Here is a 22,732-nt window from a genome sequence, read left to right as displayed (position 1 = left end):
TCCAGCATAATCTCCTCCATACCTCCCGCTGATTGCCAGCATAATCTCCTCCACTCCTAAATCTATTTATTGCTGATTACCAGCATGCTTTCCTCCACTCCTAACTCTATTTGTTTGGCTGGTTTACAATATTTTTATTTTAACTGTTCTCCAGCATAATATCCTCCACTCCTTCCGTTGATTACCAGCATAATCTCCTCCACTCCTAACTCTATTTATTTGGCTGGTTCACAGCATTTTGTTTCAGCTGTTCTCCAGCATAGTATCCTCCACTCCTTCCACTAATTGCAGCATAATCTCCTCCACTCCAAGGTCTGTTATCGCTGATTACCAGCATGCTTTCCTCTGCTTCTACTTCTATTATTTTAGCTGTTTATTTTAACTAATTCACTGCATATTACATAAATTACTTTTCCAACATATTCTCCTCCATATCTCCTGCCAATTTAAAATAGAAACGTGTTGCAACAAATATCTTCTCACATATTCTCTCCTAAATTATACATTTCCCATAAATTCATCACATTTCATATATATTCTTATTTTTCTATGAGAACAATATTTTTGTCCATCTTAAAATCAATTTTCTCTAGTTGTTAAATCTGTGAATAACTCCTGTTAATATTCAAAATTCATTTAAACATTTAAAACATCATATTATCATTTAATCATTTATGTTCTTATTTCATGACCAGATTAATATATGTTTATTTATATATTTATTTATTTAATAAAAATAAATATTTAATATTTATATAGTCAAATTTAAAAGGAATGAAAAGAAAAAGAAAAAAAGAAAAAGCAGAGAGAGAGAGAATAAACAAAAGAGAGTAAAGAGAAGAGAAAGAGAAAAAAGAAAACAAGATTTTAAAGAAAAAGGAAAAAAAATACACCTATCAGTATTCAAACTTCATTTAAACATTTAATCATTACATTTCCCTGTTTAATCAAAATATTTTATTTTTCTTGTCTCACAACCAACTATGTGTGGTCTTACCAATGCCATATAAATCCGTACTAACACTTCATGTGATCTTGATACTAACCCTCTGTTGATGCATCCTAGGACTGCATTGGTTGTTTTGGCAGCTGCAGCACACTGCTGGCACATAACAATGCTTGTTCACTATGATGCGTACATCCCTCTACCAGCACTGCTGTTGAGCCAGGTACTACTTATTCTAGACAGCATTTGGTTTGTCTTGCCTAAAGTAGTACGTTACTTTTCTCACCATTGGATTGCGTTTTGTTGGATAGAACTCAGTGTTCAAGTCCAAGATCCTTCTATACCTTTTAAAATGTTAGCAATTGGTGTCACCTGCAAATTTGATGAATTCCCCTTCTATTTCCCCATCTAGATCATTTATGAAGATGTTGAAAAGCACTGGGCCCAACAGAACCTTCTGTTAGCCCACTGCATGCTTTTTAGATGTAGTTCCACTGAGACCTGCATGTTCAGCCAGTTGCAAATCCATGTAGTGGTGATACTGTCTATGTCACATGTTTCTATCTTACCAAGGAGTAGGCTGTGATCTACTTTGTCAAATGCTTTACTGAAGTCTAAGTGAACTATGTCCATACATTTTAACTATGTCAAACAATGCAGTAAATTTTGTCTGGCATGATCTGTTTTTGACAAGGTCATGTTGGCTTCTAGTAATAGTTTTGCTTGTTTCTAGGTATTTCTAGGCAATGTAGACCTATTAAGCAACACTTTAGAAGTAGAAAGTAATATGCCAAAGACATAAGGAAAGAAAAAACGAAATCCAGTTTGCACCACCACTTTTACCATAGTTCTCCATATCTTTCTATTCCTGCAAAGCATTTTTCCTTCCATGATATCCATTAATTACTCCATATTTTTTTCTTTAACAGTATATGGCTTATTGCCATATTTTTGAAAGGTAATTCTTGCCCATCTGCTTTCTTAGTTATGGAGTAAGAAAAAAAATGGCCTAGCTTACTTAACAATGAGCCAAGGGGAACACTCTGTCATGACCACAATCAAAAATGGCAATCTCATACTGGCCATTTGATTAGAGTGTATTCTTCATCCTGCATATGTGAACTGGTTCTGTTTTTCAGCCAAAGTCTTATAACTCAGTGGAACCAAAGCTTGTGGTACCAAAAAGCTAGAAAGATTAATTCCTTATAATTAATCTGCAGGTGGAGAAACCTCCTGTCTATATCAGCCCTAAAGAAACAGCTGACTTTACCAACATCGCTCAGATGTTGCAGAATGCCACTCTAGCCAGACGTGCCATTGGAATGATCAAGAATTTTAGCAATTATTACTCTCTCCATGAATATCTATCCAGGCTCCAAAGAGATCCTTGCCAGGTAAGTGTTGGTTCTTAATCTTGGGATGATTCCTTTTCCACTATGGAGGGCCTATTTCTTCAGCCTGGATTGCTGCCCTCAAAAAAGCCATTCAAATAAATTATGATCTATGAGTATTCATAACATCTGACTCAGTGGTGGATTGCCCCTGGTTCGGACCGGTTCTATAGAACTGGTAGTAAAACCGGCAGGAGACTCCACTCACTGACCCTGACGTCATCAGAAGCGATCTGTGCATGCACAGAAGGTGCATGCACAGAAGGAAAGTGCGTGCACGAGCAAAGAGAGCGCACATGTGTGATCCCGTTGCGAACCGGTAGTAAAGGTAAGTAGAACCCACCCCGATCTGTCTTTAGTCTGTTATAGATTAGATTAACAGAGTTGGAAGGGACCTTGTAGTCATCTAGTCTAACCCCCTGCCCAAGCAGGAGACCCTACACCATTTGTGTTTTTGTAGTGACAGCAAAAGCTGTATTCCTGAACAGTGAGAATTTGGGAACTTTAAAAACACACATGATTTTAATGCACCATGAGAGGTGTTCTGGTGAGCTGTTACAATTGCTAAGCATCATTTACATATTAATGGCAGAAAACTTGAGCTTCTTACATTTACTTTATTTTATTTTAAAATGTACGCTACCTTCAGAACCAAAGTTTCCCATTGTTCTTTTTACAGTTTCTCATCCAGACTCTCAGAATTGGTCCAAAGTGTGACCATGCAGTTGTCTTCCTCTATATTCATACAATCTTAGAGAAACCCACTGAAAGCATATTGCAATATTGACTATGCTGACTGAATAACTAATTTCACACGACATGTGGAAATACAACTGTGGTAGAGTGTTTCCTCGTGAGTGTTGCAAACTGAGTTATGTTTCTTGTTCAGGACACCATAGACACAGCTGGTCCATGTAGGCAATCTTCTCCTTCCTTCATTGTTGAAATCCAGCAAGAAATCTTGGAAAATGCACTTTTTTTCCTCAAAAAAGAAGGAAGCTCAATGAACTCTTCTCAGTGGAGAGAAGCCTACTTCCTTTTGTTCTCCAACATCTTGCCACATCCCAGGACAGTCCACCTTTCCAAGCTGGCTCCCAAATTATCATGTCATCTCCACACTATGTGAGTCAACGATGAAGTGCTTCTGGACCAGGGCTGAGAGAGGTGTTCAATTGATTAATAGCTAATTAGATTAATTTATAATATGAACAATGTAGAATGTGACATAGAAGTTTACAGGAAGTGACAGAATAAGGCTGATAAATTTGTTGGTAAGGAATCCACAAATTCTAGGCCCTAGAACTGTGATGGCGAACCTATGGCACGCATGCCACGGATGGCACGCAGAGCCCTATCTGTGGCAGTGGTAAAATGTAAAATTTGTTACTACCGCTTCTGTGGGCATGGCTTAGTGGGGGGTAATGTGACTGAGTGGGCATGGCCAACTTTTTTTTTAACTTTTAAAAGCATTTTTGAAGAGGTTGTAGAAAAAAATGCTTTTAAAAGGCTCTGATGATCCCAGCTGAGCCGCGCGATCATCAGAGGCTTTTTTTTTACTTTTAAAAGCATTTCTTTGGCCGAAGAGGTTGTAGAAAAAAATGCTTTCAAAAGTAAAAAAAAAAAAAGCCTCTGATGATCACGCGACTCAGTTGGGCATGGGGGGGCAGGGTTTTTGCTACTGGTTCTCCGAACCACCCGCCGCCATCACTACCGGATCGGGCAATCTGGTCCGAACCAGGAGCATTTCACCCCCGATCTGTGGGCATGTCAGCGTTGCCCTAGCTCAGCTCCAGCGCACATGGCCAGCTGATTTTCGGGCCTTCCGGGCCCATCGGAAGTCAGGAAACAGGCTGTTTCCAGCCTCCAGAGGGCCTCCAGGGGTGGGGAAGGCCATTTTTGCCCTCCCTAGGCTGCTAGAAAGCCTCTGGAACGTGGGGAGAAAGAAAAACAGGACTTCCAGTGCCACCAGGGCCATGGGAAACAGGCCATTCCCAGCCTCCAGAGGGCCTCCAGAGGGGTGGGGAAGGCCATTTTCGCCCTCCCCAGGTTCCAAGAAAGCCTCTGGAGCCTGGGAAGGGCAAAAAACGGCCTACCAGGCCCACTGTGCCATTGCGTGCTAAAAGTGGGGGGAGTGCAGGGGGGTTGCGTGCGCATGCATGGGGGCGGGACACATTGAATTATGGGTGTGGGCACGTGTGCGCGCAACCCCTCGCACTGCCCCCGCTTTTGGCATGTGATGGCAAAAAGGTTAGCCATCCAAGCCCTAGATGACAGAATTTAGAGTAAATATTCTAAAAGTACACAGTGTAGTCCTATGAAAGTCAGCAGCCTAAAGGTGGGTGGATTAAAAGTTTTTGCTGGCTCAGGAGTCAGTACTCATTCTATATGCTTAGCATTAAATTACATGCATTAGGCAAATGAGAACTAAAGATCTTCATGGCTCTTGGATTACCAAAATGCTGATGTTTTTCTCTTAGGCATAATTTAAAATAGATTTCCTATGAAATCTTGAAAGAACTAATATTAAAAATCTCATCTATGTTTGTATCAGCTTGAAGGCTATCACTGCTCTTCATCCTAGTCTTATCAAACAAGAGGAAGAACTTGTCAAGGTCAGACCTCTATGCTATTCTGGAAGACATCATCCTAATATTAAAGGTAGATTTTTCTGCTATAATAAACCAAAATAATCTACTTGTAAATTATAACTTAATTTGGATATCATCCTGACACACACACATTTGCAGTATGCATTTTATGAACTGTGGAGAGCTATTCACATGTTCACAACAATGTGTTCAATGTGCCATTCTCTGAGTTGCTTGAATAAATTACAATATTTGACCAAATGAAATAATGAGGTAAAATAGTGAAATAAACATGATTTGTTGTTTTTATATATTATCCAGAGGGTAATTCCACATCCTAAAAATTTTGAACAGCTTTGTGAATGCTAGATGATTTCTGTAGTTTTGTTTCTCTTAGTTAGAGTTTTGTGATGGACTTTTTTTTTTTCAGAAAAGTTTTTTATTTTTATTTCTCATTTCCATCATTTTTCATTCATCTTTTCTTTTAGCTTTCATTTTTATTTTTTACTTTTTGGGGGCTGCTCTTTTACCTTTACTCCAACCTTTCTTCTCCTCCTCCCCTTCTCTTCCTTCGTCTTTCTCCTCCTACTTCCTTCGTTCTTCCTCTCCTTCTCTTTCCTACGTCCCTTTCTATTCCTCACTCCTCTCTTCTTCCCCCCTTCTAACCTTCTCCTCTGCTCCTTTCCCCTCCCTTTTCTTCCTCCCCTTTTCCCTTTCTTCTTTCTCCTCTCCTCTCCTCTCCTCTCTTCTCCCTTCCTCTCTCTCTACTCCTTCCCCTCTCTCCTGTTGTTTCCCTTTTCAATTCAATCTAAGTGGTATTTGAGCAGCCCCGATTTTCTAATTATCTTTATTCTCATTTCAATTTCTTATTCAACTATTATTTATTTTTATTTCATCATTTGCGATAATTTTTAAATATCACTTTTTTCCCTTTTACCGTCCCCCTCCCTTTTCTCCTTTTACTTGATATCATCTGGATATCTATTTTTCTAATTTTCCCCCATCTATTCTCTATCTATTTTATCTCTATATCCTTATTCATATTTCCTTCCTAACCAATCATAAAATGTATCCCATGTCTTGAAATACATTGACTCCTCTTTATCTTTTATTCTCAATGTTAATCTATTCATTTCTGCACATTCTAAAATTTTCTTTATAATTTCTCCTTCCAACGGGATTTTATCTGCTTTCCAGTTTTGTGCAAATACCATTCTAGCTGCTGTTATTATATAAATAATCAAATATGTATCTTCTTTACTATGATTCTCTGGTAAAATTCCCAATAAGAATATCTCTGGTTTTAACTCTATATGTTGCTGCAACATTCCCTCTAACCACGTTTGTATTTTCACCCAATATTGTTTTGCTTCTTTACACAACCACCACATATGATAGTATGATCCTGGCAACTGGTGACATTTCCAACACTTAGCTGATTTATCTTTAAACATCTTAGCTAATCTTTCTGGTGGCAATGCCATCGATAAAACATCTTATACAAGTTTTATTTATAGATTGTTGGCATTGTTAATATATAGTTTATAATTTATAGGCATTGTTAATTTAGTAGCATGCGGCAAAGAGGGGGCTGAGGGGTTTTTTAAAATTGTCATTTGCCAATTTTTAAAGGGGTTTTGGGAGGGGGGAGGGTTGTTTGGCAAAGGATAGGGAGGGTGATTTGTTAGGGAGGGTGCCAGGCCCGGCACAGGGCCGCGTTAGGGGAGGTGCGGAGCAGGTATCTGAGGGGGTGTTGTGAGGGAAGAGGGCGATGTCATCAGTACTGTGGGTGGGAGGGGCAGGTATGGGGGGAGCAGGGGGCCATATCATGTTGTGGGGGTGCGTACCCGCTGTCTCCAAGCGGTAACGTGCTCCGGCTCCCAATGCTCTTCTCATTCCCTGGGTTGTCCAGAGCCTCAGAGCCTGGGTCTTAGGCTGATGTTGTGCAACGCCAGGTCCGTGATTAATAAAGCCCCCCTCATTTGTGAGTTGATTCAGGAGGGGGGAGCGGACCTGGCGGGTATTACAGAGACCTGGTTGGGCCAGGAGGGGGGGGTCCCCCTCGTAGAAATGTGCCCACCGGGTTTCAGCGCATTTCATCAGCTGAGGGCCCAGGGTAGGGGTGGGGGGGTGGGGGGTTATTGTAAAAGAAGGTCTTGATCCTAGGGAGGCCACTGTACCTTAGATAGCCAGCTGTGAATCTCTCCTGGTGAAGTGGGGCCATGGGAGGCAGATGGGCCTGCTGGTTGCGTACCTGGCTCCTTGCTGCATGGCAGCAGCCCTGCCTGAGCTCCTCAACGTTATAGCCGGGGTGGCGGTTGATACCCCCAGGCTTTTAGTCATGGGGGATTTCAACCTGCCATCCATCAGTGAAGCGTCTGAGGTGGCTCGGGAGTTCATGGCTTCCATGACGGCCATGGACCTGACCCAGTTAATTCAGGGCCCCACTCACATAGGAGGAAACACGCTGGACTTGGTTTTTGTCTCTGGTCAGTGGTTGAATGGCCTAGATACAGGGGATATAGTCATTGAACCCTTGTCATGGTCAGACCATTCCCTCCTTAGACTTGACTTTCTAAGCGCTACACTCCACCGCAGGGAGGCGGAACCGACCAGGTGGTTCCACCCCAGGCGCCTGATGGATCCTGATAGGTTCCGAATGGAGCTTGGGCCATTTCCTGAGACTCTGGCTCGTGACTCGACGGAAGACCTGGCGGCCGCCTGGGATAGGGCGGCCACTGGTGCTTTAGATTGGGTCGTGCCTTTGCGGCCTCTGACCCGGCGCCGAATCTGCCCAGCTCCTTGGTTTTCCGAGGAGCTGAGGGGGATGAAACGCCGGAAAAGACGCCTAGAGAGTAGTTGGAGGGCCAGTCACTCCGAATCTGACCGTACACTAGTGAGGTTTTATATCAAGACCTACTTAGTGGCGATAAAGGCGGCAAAGTGTAATTACTTTTCTGCTCTTATCGTGTTGGCAGAAAATCGCCCAGCTGCCTTGTTTAGGGTGACCCGCTCCCTTCTCCATCTGGGAGCGTGGGAAGACCCCTTGCAAGGTCGTGCTGAGGATTTTGCGCATTATCTGCACAATAAAGTTGCTCAAATTCGGGAAGGCTTGGACTCTGACTGGGTAGGTACAGGCGGGTTGTCCGAGGTGTGTCTTGAGACTGTTATCTGGGATGAGTTTGACCCTGTGACCCCCGAGGACATGGACTGGATGCTGGGGAGGTTGAACGCAACCACATGTTTATTGGACCCGTGTCCCTCCTGGTTGGTGCTGGCTACCCGGGAGGTTACACGAGGCTGGCTCCAGAGGATTATACATGCTTCCTTGAGTGAGGGTTTCTTGCCTTCCGCCTTGAAAGAGACGGTGGTGAGGCCCCTCCTCAAGAAGCTCTCTCTGGACCCAGCTGTTTTGGCAAACTATCGTCCAGTTTCCAACCTTCGCTTCTTGGTGAAGGTTGTTGAGAGTGTGGTTGCGTGACAGCTCCCGCAGTACCTGGATGAAACCGTCTATCTATATCCGTTCCAGTCCGGCTTCGGGCCCGGGTACAGCACGGAAATGGCATTGGTCATGTTGGTTGATGATCTCTGGAGGGCTCGGGACAGAGGTTGCTCCTCTGTTCTGGTCCTATTAGACCTCTCAGCAGCTTTTGATACCATCGACCATAGTATCATGCGGCGCTGGTTGGAAGGGTTGGGAGTGGGAGGCACTTTCTTACGGTGGTTCTCCTCCTATCTCTCCAATCGGTCGCAGTCTGTGTTGGCTGGAGGGCAGAGGTCGACCTCAAGGCACTTGGTTTGTGGGGTGCCACAAGGGTCGGTCCTCTCGCCTCTCCTGTTCAACATTTATGTGAAGCCGCTGGGCGAGATCATCCGTGGTTTTGGGGTGCAGTGCCATCTGTACGCTGATGACACCCAGCTGTACATCTCCACCCCAGACCACCCCAACGATGCCCTTGAAGTGATGTCCCAGTGCCTGGAGGCCGTGCGGATCTGGATGGGGAGGAACAGACTCCGACTCAACCCCTCCAAGACTGAGTGGCTGTGGCTGCCGGCGTCCCGATATAGTCAGCTGGTACCATCGCTGACTATTGGGGGCGAGACATTGGCCCCATGGAGAGGGCGCGTAACTTGGGTGTCCTCCTGGATGCACGGCTATCTTTGGAAGAGCATATGACGGCTATGGCCAGGGGGGCTTTCTATCAGGTTCGCGTGATACGCCAGTTGCGCCCCTTTCTGGATCAGGACTCCTTATGCACGGTCACTCATGCCCTCGTTACTTCCCGCCTGGACTACTGCAACGCTCTCTACATGGGGCTCCCCTTGAGGAGCACTCGGAGGCTCCAACTGGTGCAGAATGCCGCCGCGCAGGTACTTATGGGGGCGACATGGCGCTCCCCCATGACACCTCTCCTGCGCGAGCTGCATTGGCTTCCAGTGGTCTTCCAAGTGCGCTTCAAGGTATTGGTTCTCATCTTCAAAGCGCTCCATGGCTTAGGACCCGGTTACTTACAAGACCACCTTCTGCCTCTAATAACCTCCCACCGGCCAACACACTCCCACAGAGAGGGCCTCCTCAGGGTGCCGTCTGTCAGGCATTGTCAGCTGGTGACCCCCCGGGGAAGAGCCTTCTCTGTGGGGGCACCTGCCCTCTGGAATGAGCTACCCCCAGGGATACGACTGATCCCGGACCTCCGGACCTTCCGCTGGGCCCTGAAGACTTTTTTATTTCAGCAAGCCGGGCTGGGTTAAAAATCTTTTAATTGGGGAATTTTATGGGTAAGGGGTTTTAAATTGGAGAAGCCAAAGATAATTTAATTTCGTTTTAATGTATTTTAATATTTGTATTGTGTGTTTTTAATTTTGGCTGTTCACCGCCCCGAGTCCTTCGGGAGAGGGGGCGGTATAAAAATTTAATAAATAATAATAATAATAATAATAATAATAATAATAATAATAATAATAATAGTAGTAGTAATAATAGTTGCTTTCCCAAAGTTGTTACCATTTCTCCAATTCTATGGTATATCCAAAATTCTTTGCCCATGCTATCATTGTTTCTTTTACTTCTTCATCCACTAATGCACAATAAATAATTACATAATTTCTTAATCATTTTCTCATCTGTTCCTGTCAATATTTCATCCAGTTCTGATTTCCCCAAATTAAAGCCATATTGTCTATGATCTGCTTCATATCTTGCTTGTATTTGCAGTCTTGTATCTCAATCCCTTGACTCTCTAGTTCTTCTTTTTGTTTCAGTTCTCCCCGATCTGTCAAAATGTCTTTATATCTAACAATATTCCCCATTTTCACAATGTTTGGTAAGTCACTGCTTCTATTGTAGAAAGCCACATTGGAATATTCAAATAATGTTTTCCTTTCACTCTCTCCCACACTGATAACAAACCATTTCTTACATAATGTCTTTGGAAATATCCATATATCCTTTGTTTCCCATACCATAAAAAGGCATGTCAACCCAGTTGTAAATCGTGACCCTCTAATGTCAATAGTCTTGTATTCCTTAATAAAATACATTCTTTAATCCACTTTAATGCTGCCACTTGATTCCCAATTTGGAAGGCCAAACACACCTCTAATTCTTGCATCCTCTTTCCTTGCCACACATATTTCCATGTTATTTTCTTCAAAATATTTTTTCTCTAGTTTTATTGGTATAGTTTGAAATAAAAATAATATTTTTGGTAATACATTCATTTTTATTAATGCTATTCTTCCCATTAGTGATAATTGCAAGTTTCTCCATTGCTCCAGGTCTCTTTCAATTTGTTTTTTCAGTTTATGATAATTGTCTTCCTTAAGCGTTGCACATCTTGATGTCAGACAGATGCCCAAATATTTCACTTTCTTCACAATTTGGATGTCCATTTTCTCATCATTTCCTTCTTTTGTTTTCTATCATGTTTTTAACTAGCATTTTTGTCTTATCTTTATTGATTTTCAGACCTGCTACTTTCCCATATTCTTCTATTTGCTCTAATAGTTTTGGTGCTGCCTCTATTGGGTTTCCATGATAAACACCAAATCATCTGCAAATGCTTGTAGTTTATATTCTTCTTTTTTGATTCTCATTCCTTTTATTTCCTTTTCCTGTCTCATGTCTCACTTTTCTATTTAAAATCTCTAATGTCAATATAAATAATAATGGAGATAAAGGGCATCCATGTCTTGTTCCTTTTCTATTTTCTCTTGTCATTTCACCATTTACCATCACTGGACTCTTATTTTGTGAGATGCAAAAGTGCAGCAGTTTTTCTAGGATTTTGTGTTTTAAATGTGTATTAAATGGGAAGGCATGATGGCTCAGCAGTTAAGACACTGGGCTTCTTGGCTGGAAAGGCAGCAGCCCAAGTTCAATACTCAGACATTCAGCTATTTCTGTTCTAGATATTGATAACTGAAACAGAGTTTTTTGTATTATTTCAATCTGATTTTAGTTTTTCATTTTGATTTTAGCAACAATTCATATCCTTGCAACGGTGACAAAGTACAGCTATCAAGATGAAACACACAACAAGCACAGAATTGTGACAACTTTTCCCCATCAGACTAACAAATCACACGTTCTAGGAGACACTACTAAACAAAACCTAGAAAGTTCTCCAGGTAATAAGCTCAGAAGCAGGGAAGTGGACATTACTGGACATGCCACAATTCATAATCTTAGAAACAACACCAGTGGTTTCTTTGAAAACGTGGCAAATAAACCAATTCCTATCCCTGAAGGTGCCACAAAGGGTATTTTGCAAAGTATCACAACTCATATCTCTGGAATTCCCAGGTTTACCAGTTCCCAAAGTGCCAGAATGAATACCCTTAGAGATGCCACAAATGATGTTACTAGAAATACCACAGATGACTTAACTGGAAACATCACAATTCATGGCCTTGGAAGGACCAGCAGACACATTTCTGGAAGTTCCAGAACTGACATTCCTAGAACTACTATACTTGATATACATAGAACAACTAGCAGATGGATCCCTAAAAGTGTTACTCAAATATCCAGGAATGATTCAAATGATATCCTTGGAAATGGAAATATCCCGGAAAGTGCTATGCTTGACATCTCTGAAAGTACTGCCAGATGGTCCGCTGTTCAAATGCTGGAAAAAACCACAAGTAGATTCCATGGAAATATAACACATCATTATCCTAAAAGTTTTCCCAGTGAGATCCCAAATGATATTACCAAACTTGAAAATACTATCACACATATCCCTGGAAATGACAACAGCAAAATTCTTGCTAGTGTCCCAGATAACATTTCCTCAACTTGCACCATACCACATAACTATGGAGGTTCTACTAGTATCCAGGAAAGTATCTCAGCTAACTTCTATGGAACTCATACAACTCATATTCCTGGATATACCACTGAAAATATCCTAATGGACAGTAGAACACACTCTCTAGGAATTGGTGTGGAAAACAATTCTAGTGATGCTAAAGGCAATATCTATGAAGTTGCCATAACTCATAACCCTGCAGATGTTACTGTCAACCAACATACAGTTCACATTCTTGAAAGCAAGAATGAAAATGCATCTCGTAGTGTGATGAAATATATCCTTAAAAGCTCTATACCTCCTAGCATTAATGGTGCCATGGGTATGCCTGGAATTATCTCAGATTACATCTCCAGAAGCACTCCAGCTGGAGGTGTTACTGACATTCCCAGTACTTTTACAGAAAATATACTTGGAAATACAGTTGGCAAAATCTTAGAAAGCATCACAGCTCACTTTCCTAGTGTGAGATCTAGCAACATCCCTGGAGATGCCATGAGCAAATTCTTTGAAGGTACCACAATTCACATTCCTGGAGATGCTGCAGCTAGCATCTCTACAAACAAACAATCTCTACAAACTCACAATCCTAGAGGTACCACAGGCAATATCCTTAAAAATGAAGGCACAACAGGTGGTGTCACTGACAATCTTCTTACAGGTATAAGAAGTCATATCCTTGGAAATGCCTTAGGAAACACATGTAATGCCTCTGCAAGTACTCCAAGAAATAACCCTAGAAGACTCACAATTCACAAACTTGAAGATGTCAATAGCAAATTCCTGAAGGGTATTGTAACTAATATCCCAGAAGATGCCTTAATCAAAATGTCTAGTGAGGTTACAGCCAACATAGATGGAACTGTCACCAGCAATCTTCCTAGAGATGTAACTTTTATTCTTGGAACACATAGTAATTGGACAGATGTTGTAACCAGATATATCTCTACAGTATTTCTTAATACTACTCAAAGTGCTGTGGGCAACATTCCCAATGATGATCTAGCTCATATCACTAAAGGTGCCATAGACAATATGCTTGAAAACATTACAATTCACACAATATTGGGCAATATTGATACAATGGGCAACAGTCCTAGAGATGCAGCAGATAACATTCCTAGAAGTACTACTACAAATATCCTTGGTAGTGTCATAAACAATGTTCCTGAAGATACCTCAGTTCACAATCGTGATAGAGTTACCAGTAATTTTTCCAGTAGTATCACAGTTCAGATGGTAAGAGGTGCCACAGTCAACATTCTTAAAAGTATCACAGCTTCAGTACTTAGAAGTACAACAGAAGGTGGATATATTCCCAGCCTGAAGAATTCCATATATAATATACTTCATGGGGCTACTGGCAACCTATCTGGTGAGACCACAGGTAATGTTAATGGTGATACAATCCCTAAAACTTATGATGCAACAGGAAACAAACCTAAAATCTCCATCACTCACAGCCCTGGAAATGGGGCCATGAATTACATCTCTGGAGGAGTCACAACTCCTTTCTCCAAAAGTACCACTGGAAATATGTTTCAAAGCATCACACCTAATGCCAAAAAAATTGCAATGGGATATGATCATAAAGCAGTCGACATACATGAAGGCACAATGGGTAATATTTCTGGAGGTGCAATTATTCACATTCCTGAAGGCACTACTGCAAGTGTTCCTGGTACAAACAAAAATCTGGGAAGTGCAATTAGCAACAATGAAGCTTCTGTCATTTATAAACCTACTGCCACAGATGCTACTGCCACAATTAGTATTGCTAGTGGTGGCCGTAATATTTCCAGTGATCTCACACTTAATATATCTAAAGGCACCATTCCTGAAGGTTCCAGAGTTCCCATTGCTAGCAGTGCCACTGACAATAACATTGAAAATAAGACTACTCTCTTCCTAGATGGTTTCTCAAGCAATATTACTATAGGTATTCCTGACCATATTAGGGGTCATGACCACATAGGCACTTTAGTTACCATCTCTGGGGTTGTTCCTAGCGTTACTTCTGATAACGATAGATACAAAGATGCCACAGCTTCAGCAGATGTTATAACTCCTATTCTTGTTTCTGTAAACATTCAGAATAATTTTACAAGCAACAGCGCTGGATATGTAACTAGCAATATTCCTATTAATGATACAACAAGCATCTTTAAGGATGCTACAGTTTCTATTCCCATGGGTAGCACCAAACATAACCGTGAAGACAAAGCAACACATGTTCATGATGAGTCTGAAGGTAACAGCCATAATGATGCCACTGGAAATATCTCTCAGATCACATCACCAATTTCTGGAAGCACCAGAAGTACTCTTTCTACTATTTTTGGAGGTGGGCCAACTCACCTCCCAGGAAAGGGCAATGAAGACGGTGCTCCTGGAGGCCCAAACCATGATAGCTCTGGAGATGTGACAACCAGCATCTTTGTTGATGCTACAACACATAATCCTTCTTCTCTTCCTGACAAAGGCAACACCTGGGCAAATCCCACTGTGCCCGTGTCATTCTACTGTGTTCTCACTTTGATTTCTGTCATGGTTTCATTATAGTTTTTTAAATCCAAATACTTTTTCACAGTATCCACAAAATATACTTAACCTGGTTGATTGAAAACCTTGCAACTATATTTGCACAAAGTAATTTGGTTATTGTTCAGAGTATGCAATGTATTTTTCAATAATCCAGTAATAGTTCAGTGAAAACCAAGAAATGGAGTTCCTGCAGTAAACAGATTAAGCGTGTCCTAGAAACACTTCCAAAATATGAGGACAAATATAGTGAATGCCCATTCACTAATCTGCTCTTTTCAGACCAACATCAACAGACCAACATCAAATTTGAAAACGAGACACATAAACCTCGGAAGGATGGAAGGCTTAGTCAACCTTGGATTTTGGGTGGATTTATAAACATGATTAAAACAATTTATTATAAGCAATCAGCTAATATGATGGTAAAAGGAGATTTGACAGAGAAGGTTAATATCATGAAAAGCACAAGGCAGGGTGGTCCTTTATTATTTGTGTTGACATTAGAGGTATGAAATAGAAATATAAGACAAAATGAAGAGATAAGCAATATCAGAATTAAGAAAGAAGAATAAAAACTACAGCAATTTGCAGATGATCTAGTGTTTATGTTAGAGGAGCCGCAAGTATTTGGGCCAAAATTAATAGAGCAAATAAAAGAATATGGAGAAGTGGCAGGGTTGAAAATCAATAAAGATAAAATGAAAATATTGGTGAAAAACAGAGAAGCAGAAAAGGGAGTTAATGGAAAAACTAGATAATCAGATTACTAAAAAAGTAAAAAAAAATTTATTTTTTTTATTTTAATTTGATTTATATGCCGCCCTTCTCTGGAGACTCAGGGTGGCTTACAATGTGTTAAGCAATAACCTTCATATTTTTGTATATTTATACAAAGTCAGCTTATTGCCCCCACAAACTGGGTCCTCAATTTACCTACCTTAGAAAGGATGGAAGGCTCAGTCAACCTTGATTATATAAAATATCTAGGAATTCAGTTAGCAGCAAGATGCATCACAATTAAGGAAGATAATTATTACAAATTGAAAAAAGCAAATTGAGATGGAGAGATGTAAAAAATTACAATTATCATTAATGGGAAGAATAGCAACAATTAAGATGGATATATTACCAAGATTGTTATTTCTATTTCAAACAATACCAATAAAATTAGAATATTTTTTTTTGAGAATCTTAATAAAATAATAATGAAATTTATATGGCAAGGGAAAAAAGTGAGAAAATATAAAAATGTTACAAGATGCAAGACTTAGAGGAGGGTTTGGATTATCAAACTGGGAATTATATTATCAGGCAGCAACATTATCATGGATGAAAGAATGGATTGTATTAAGAAATACAAAATTATTGACATTAGAGGGTCATGATCTACAACTGGGTTGGCGTGCTTTCTTATGGTATGGGAAGAATAAGATAATAATTTCCTTGAGTAGAAACGGACTGGATTCGGCCATTCGGCAAGAGGAAGGAAAATATGGAATAAATGAGGGAAGTTAAAATTAGAAATGATAGGCCTACGAGTGGGTAGGGAAAACTACACCCAAAACTTTTGAGGAAGGAAGATGGCAGAAATTGTAACAAACTACCAAAAAACCCCACGACTTGTGGGTATATACGCTCCAAACGAAAATCAAGAAAAACGATTGAAAAATGGCTTTCCATCGCTCCTGGTGTTAGAAGAAGGGCTGGGGCCGGGGTCGGGGAAGCGAGTGTAAGGTCTCGCCTCTCCAATCTTCCCAAGAAAGCAGGATGCTTGAAACTGCGGTGGTTCCAAAGGGATCTTGGATCGGAAGGCTTGCGATAACAAGAGATCTAGGCAAGAACGGAAGCTTTTCACTTAAAACCAGCTATTTAAAGCAACTCCTTGCAGCAATCCTGGCAAGGAAGCAGAAACAGAAACACTCTAGTCTGGCCGAGGCCCCGGTAAACCGGTCCCGCCCGAGCGTCCCGGTAGACTGGGATGGCTGCCCATCGCACCCTGCTCCAGGGTGGTGTTTCTGCCAAAGACTGAGGACCCAACAACATCTGGGGACTACAGGCTATATCGATTGCCTCAACCATCCTCCGAGCATTCCACAAGATCCTGGCCTGGCGCCTCCGAGATATGCTCCAGTTGTCTCCCCTCCAACATGCATTTCTCCAATGAGATGGCTGCTTGGAAGCATCGACCTTGCTCCATACCATCCTCCGTAGAGTTCACATGAAGAGAGTTCCATGTGCGATGTTATTCCTAGATGTTGCCAAAGCATTCGATACGGTATCGCATATGAGTCTCTTCCGAGTGGCTTACGAAGCAGATCTGCCTCCTCCGCTGGTATCTTACCTGAGACAGCTCTACAAAAAGTCGCCCATACGACTTGCAGAGACCACCAAGTGTGGTCGGGGCGTTCGGCAAGGCGATCCTCTCTCCCCGCTCCTATTTATAATGGTCATCGACGACATCATCAAATCGTCGCTACCCGACGTAGGGTACGACTTCGATGGCCAGCGAATTGGCGGTCTAGCTTATGTGGATGACCTAGTGCTGTTCGCAGAGAGATCTACAAGGAAAAACTACACCTGTTATCTGAAGCCCTACAACGAGCCGGTATGGCACTAAATGCAAAGAAGTCCCACGGACTGACCATCGCAAGAGATGGAAATCGTAAGTGCATGGCCCTGGTCCCTACCCTCTACAAGTGCAAAGGGGATACCATCCAACCCCTAGGGACTGATGACTCAGTGAGCTACTTGGGCCTCCAGCCACTTAAGCTCCTGAAATTCCACCTAGTGCCAAAGTTCACCCACGAACTTGTGCTCGGTCATGCCCACCGAAACACCCTGAAACGGCTAGACTGCCTGACCCGAACGGCGGTGCGTTGTTGGCTTCAGCTTCCTAAGGACACACCAGTGGGGTACTTTCATGCTCATGTCTTAGATGGAGGACTGGGGCTGCCATGTTTCTCCACCACGATCCCACTTCTGCAACAAAGAAGGCTGGAGAAGGTAGCATCAAACCCTGCAACCCCATTCCAGATAGCGCAACGCCAGACCTCCTTCCAGACCTTAGAGCGCCGCATGGACCGGCCATGTAGGCTGGGTGGAATAGTCGTAACAATGAAAGCAGAAGTGAGAGAAGGGTGGCAGATCATGCTCTCTAACTCTGTCAATGGCAAAGAATTGAATATCCCTGAGGTAGACAAAGCCAGCCACGAGTGGCTCCACCATCCAGCCAGGATCTACCCCCGACTCTACATTAGGGGTATCCAGCTGAGAGGCGGTCTGCTTCCCACCAAGCCAGGAGCGTGCGGGGCAACAACAGACAAGTCACCGGCAGGACTTGTAGAGGTGCCTGCTGTGCCCCTGAAACCCAAAACCACATCCTGCAAGTCTGTGAATTGACTCACGATGCCAGATGCGCCCACCACAACCGAGTACTACGGTGCCTCGAGAGGCTGCTGTGCCGAAAGGGCCTCCGTACGAGAATGGAATCGGTGATTCCATCAGGAGCCTCCTTCATCAAGCCGGACCTGATCGTTGAGATGATGAACCAGCTGTGGATCCTTGACATATCGATCGTTGCTGGCTATCAAGTGGAGGAGACCTGGGACATTAAAACCTCCAAGTATGGTCGTCCTGATCGTGTGGCAGACATCCGTCGCTGGGCTGCTGTACCGGCTACCACCCCTGTTGTCCAACTCCCGGTTGTCATCTCTAATAGAGATAGACATCTCTAATAATGTTACCGTGCATCAGGCGATGGACTTCGGGCTTTGGGCTTGAGCCGCAGAGACATTATGGACCTTTGTATATTGGCCATTATCGGCTCGCTCAAATGCTTTGACTTGTATAAATGCGGTACTAAGGACTGGAATGTCTAGTATGTCTTGCTATACCTATGTCTATGTGGTGTTATCTGTCTATTAACGAGTAATCGCTCTTAGACGGCATGGCGGGTGGGAAGGTTGAGTCGGTTGTATGTACTGTATTACCTTGTATACTGTTTATTTTAATAACATGCTTATGAAATGTATCTTGTTGTATCGTATTATGCACTGCTTTACCATGTACTGTTTTGCCTTGCTTTCTCTAAAAATAAACTGTCAATAGCCAAACGCCTCGTCATCTAATTAGTGACATGCATGAATGGATGAACGAGATTCCCACTGTCCCTACCTACTATCTAGCGAAACCACAGTCAAGGGAACGGGCTTGGCGGAATCAGCGGGGAAAGAAGACCCTGTTGAGCTTGACTCTACTCTGGCCCTGTGAAGAGACATGAGAGGCGTAGAATAAGTGGGAGGCCTGCCTGGGCCGCCGGTGAAATTCCACTACTCTGATCATTTTTTCACTTACCTGGTGAGGCGGGGGGGCGAGCCCTGCTGAGCGCTCCTGGCATTAGAAAGACCATTAGAAGAAGGGTTAGGGTCGAGGTCGGGGAAGCGAGCGTCAGGTCTCGCCACCCCGATTTTCCCAATCCAGAAAGCACGACGCTTGAAACTGCGATGGGAGCTTGGATCGGAAGGCTTGCGATAGCAAGAACTCTAGGCAAGAACGGAAACTTTTCACTTAAAACCAGCTATTTAAAGCAATCTCTCGCACGCTACATCCATTGTGGCAGGGAAACAGAAACAGAGACTCCGGTCCGGCCGAGGCCGCCGGAGCGGCCCGGTAGACCGGGCTGACTGCCCGTCTTTAAATCGAAAGACGACTTTAAATCTAAAAACGGTTTTAAGTCGAAAGTGTGGGTTAGGGTTAGGGTTAGGGTTAGAGAAAAAGGTTGTAGAGTTAGGGTTAGGGTTAGAGAAAAAAGTTTTAGGGTTAGGGTTAGGGAAAAAAGTTTTAGGGTTAGGGTTAGAGAAAAAAGTTGTAGGGTTAGGGTGAAGGTTAGGGTTAGGGTTAGGTTTAGAGTTATCATTCTGGAAATGATATTAGCAGAAGCAATGGAAGAAAGCAAGGAGAGGAAGGGAGGGAGGGAGGGATATTAAACGGGATTGACGAAACGTATAGAACGCACACAAGACACCCGATGAGAAACCACCTGCCCAGAGAAATTCATGTCAGATTTATCAAGAAGACACGGAGAGCAGAGAGATCGCCATGGATGAGAAACATGACGAGAAAGCACAAAAGTGGCACTGAAATATCAGCAAGCTGGTGAGAGCAAAGATATCGATTAGATTCAATATAGAAAGTGGAATTATTTTATAAACAACGTAGAGATGACCAAGAACAGGAAAGATGGAGAGATGAAAGTGGGGACGGACGACGGGAGGAGAAGAAAGAACAGCCAAAAGAGAGCCAAATAAAAGAACAAGACGAGAAAGCGTTGAGAGAAGAGCAAAAGAAGTTAAAGAAAGAACAAAGGGACATAAGAACGACTTGCTCGACAAAGCAAATAGATCAGTAAGAAATGGAAGAAGAAATAAAAATAATTTCCTTGACTAGAAACGGACTGGATTCGGCCATTCGGCAAGAGGAAGGAAAATATGGAATAAATGAGGGAAGTTAAGATTAGAAATGATAGGCCTACGAGAGGTTCCTCTGGGAAAACTACACCCAAAACTTTTGAGGAAGGAGGATGGCAGAAATTATAACAAACTACCCAAAAAACTCACAACTTGTGGGTATATACGCTCCAACGAAAATCAAGAAAAACGATTGAAAAATGGCATTCCATCGCTCCTGGTGTTAGAAGAAGGGCTGGGGCCGGGGTCGGGGAAGCGAGCGTAAGGTCTCGCCTCTCCAATCTTCCCAAGAAAGCAGGACGCTTGAAACTGCGGTGGTTCCAAAGGGAGCTTGGATCGGAAGGCTTGCGATAACAAGAGATCTAGGCAAGAACGGAAGCTTTTCACTTAAAACCAGCTATTTAAAGCAACTCCTTGCAGCAATCCTGGCAAGGAAGCAGAAACAGAAACACTCTAGTCCGGCCGAGGCCCTGGTAAACCGGTCCCGCCCGAGCGTCCTGGTAGACTGGGATGGCTGCCCATCGCAGACACCCCCGGGGCCCGGCGCAGTCACCGAGGCGATGGCGGAGGTCCCTGACTGTCAAGTATTTGAAAGCCATTGGCACATGTGTCCTATAGACACCAGTGGAGGCAGAGTGTGTCTCCACCCGTATGTGGAAAGGAGGGGCTTACCCTGAATATAAAACCCCCTCCAACCTTTTCCACCTTGCTCTCTCCATCTCTCTCACTTCTTGTGTTTGTTCCTCATGAGACTTGATCTCTGTTGTACACTGGGTGGATTTGATTTAAATCGAGTTGATTTAAATCATGATTTAAATCACTAGTAAAAAGGCTTGATTTAAATCAACTCGATTTAAATCATAATTTTTAAAGAGCAACTGTCATCTCTGCTACTCCTTTGACTCACTGTTGACTCACCGATAGTCCCAGTGTTGCAGAATATACAGCCTCATGCTACATAACTAAGCTCCATTTCATGCTGAATAAACTAAATTATTTATGTATCTTAAATAGAAAACTATCTTACGATAGATTTTTACCCCAAAAGTTTTTTATTAAAATAAATCCGATTTAAATAAAAAAAATCCAATTTCAATCAAAAAAATCTGATTTTTTTGATTTTTTAAAAAAATCATTGATTTTTATCCACCCTGGTTGTACATAGTTAATATGATTTATCATATGAATCAATACGTTTAAGACATTTATTTATGCATCTGCCTCTGAACTCTTCTATGCTCCTGGGTGTTTCTTCAATCCCAACTCCACAGAATGGTAGCAGAGGGAATGGTAGCAGAACTCCACTCCAGGAGCTGTTGAAAAAGCAAGATGCCCTCCAAAATAACCTGTGAGAGAAGTTCCCCTGTTTTGACCAGAGGCCTTCAACGGAGGAGAACTTCACATCAGCCCCAGTCTGAATCGATGGAAAACATCGAAGGGGATTTCCATCCAGCTACAACCTGGCAGCCAGAGGCCACCCAGATGCAGCAAGAGATCCCAGGGCCTGAGCCAAGCAATGCTGGAGAAGGCTTCTTCAGCACTGACGACGAGGGGGCAGAAGGACAAGACGAAAGCCTGGAGAGGCAAGTGGCTGAGATGTCAGAAGAGGAGTGCCGAGCAGCGCTCGCCTCCCTCCTGAAGACAAGGGCAGCACCAGAGATGCCTGCCGTCCCGGTCAGGACTCCCCTGCCTGATCTCTCCAAGATGGCGCCTGCCGCCAGAGAAACTCTCCCCTCACACAGTTTCCCACCAAACAAAATGTCCGCCAGCTCCCTTCTGGAGCCAACTTCCCCCAAGATGGGTGCTCCCCTGGGCACTCTGCCAGAACCACGAGCCAGGCCTACAACGTCAGCCAGTCAGTTTAGCACTCCAGTGGCCCAGAGGACCACTCCGAATCTACAAGCCCCTTGCCAGGCTGCGGCTACCACGGCAAGCATCAAAGAAGCCATAGAGACCCTGATCACCGCCCTGGAAATTAGGGAGCAACCACCCACCAGCCACCCCGAGGTCCCAGACCCACCTCATCTGATGTGCCTCCAGTCTCCTGAAAGATCTCCAGGCCTTCTTCCAGCTCTTCCAAGGTTTCCCTGCCACCCAGCTGATTTTCAGGCCTATGCTGAGGCTTCAGCCAGGCCTGACTTCAGAACCCAGAGAGGGAGATCAGAGCTCCAACAAGAAAAGGCTTTGGAGCATGCTCCATTTCCTGCATGTGCCCAGTTGCTTCAAACTACAGAAAGACTACAAGAAGGAGCCAGACCTAAGCAATCGATCCCAGGCTTAGGGATCCCAATGCCATTCACAACAGGCTCTTTTCAGCCCTTTGAACAACTCCCCGTGCAGTTTAATGGTAATAGTTTTGTAACTTTGCCAAATAATTTTGAAAAATTACATTTAAGTGGTCAGAATTTTAAAAAATGGTGTAAAGAGATTCAGATAATTCTCTTAAGAGAAAATACCCTGGACATGATTAAAAGACCACCTCCTT

At 43.1% G+C, this 22,732-nt stretch overlaps 1 protein-coding gene across 1 annotated transcript in view; it reads left to right on the top strand.

The window, feature by feature from the left end:
• Positions 1 to 15,357, top strand: part of LOC117667375 (uncharacterized) — a 196,580-nt gene extending 181,223 nt beyond the window's left edge. Inside the window, exons 53-56 of the mRNA XM_087878699.1 lie at positions 2,167 to 2,340; positions 3,227 to 3,459; positions 4,889 to 4,995; positions 11,406 to 15,357. Coding sequence (XP_087734825.1) covers positions 2,167 to 2,340; positions 3,227 to 3,459; positions 4,889 to 4,995; positions 11,406 to 14,800 — 3,909 coding nt within the window. The 3' untranslated portion in view covers positions 14,801 to 15,357. The remainder of the gene's footprint in view (positions 1 to 2,166; positions 2,341 to 3,226; positions 3,460 to 4,888; positions 4,996 to 11,405) is intronic.
• Positions 15,358 to 22,732: the final 7,375 nt, after the last annotated feature.

This window comes from Pantherophis guttatus, chromosome 14, assembly GCF_059756535.1.
Source record: "Pantherophis guttatus breed Tessera chromosome 14, ASM5975653v1, whole genome shotgun sequence".
Lineage (NCBI taxonomy): Eukaryota > Metazoa > Chordata > Lepidosauria > Squamata > Colubridae > Pantherophis > Pantherophis guttatus.
Note: the sequence above shows the minus strand (reverse complement) of the source record. Positions and strands in the feature narration are given on the sequence as shown.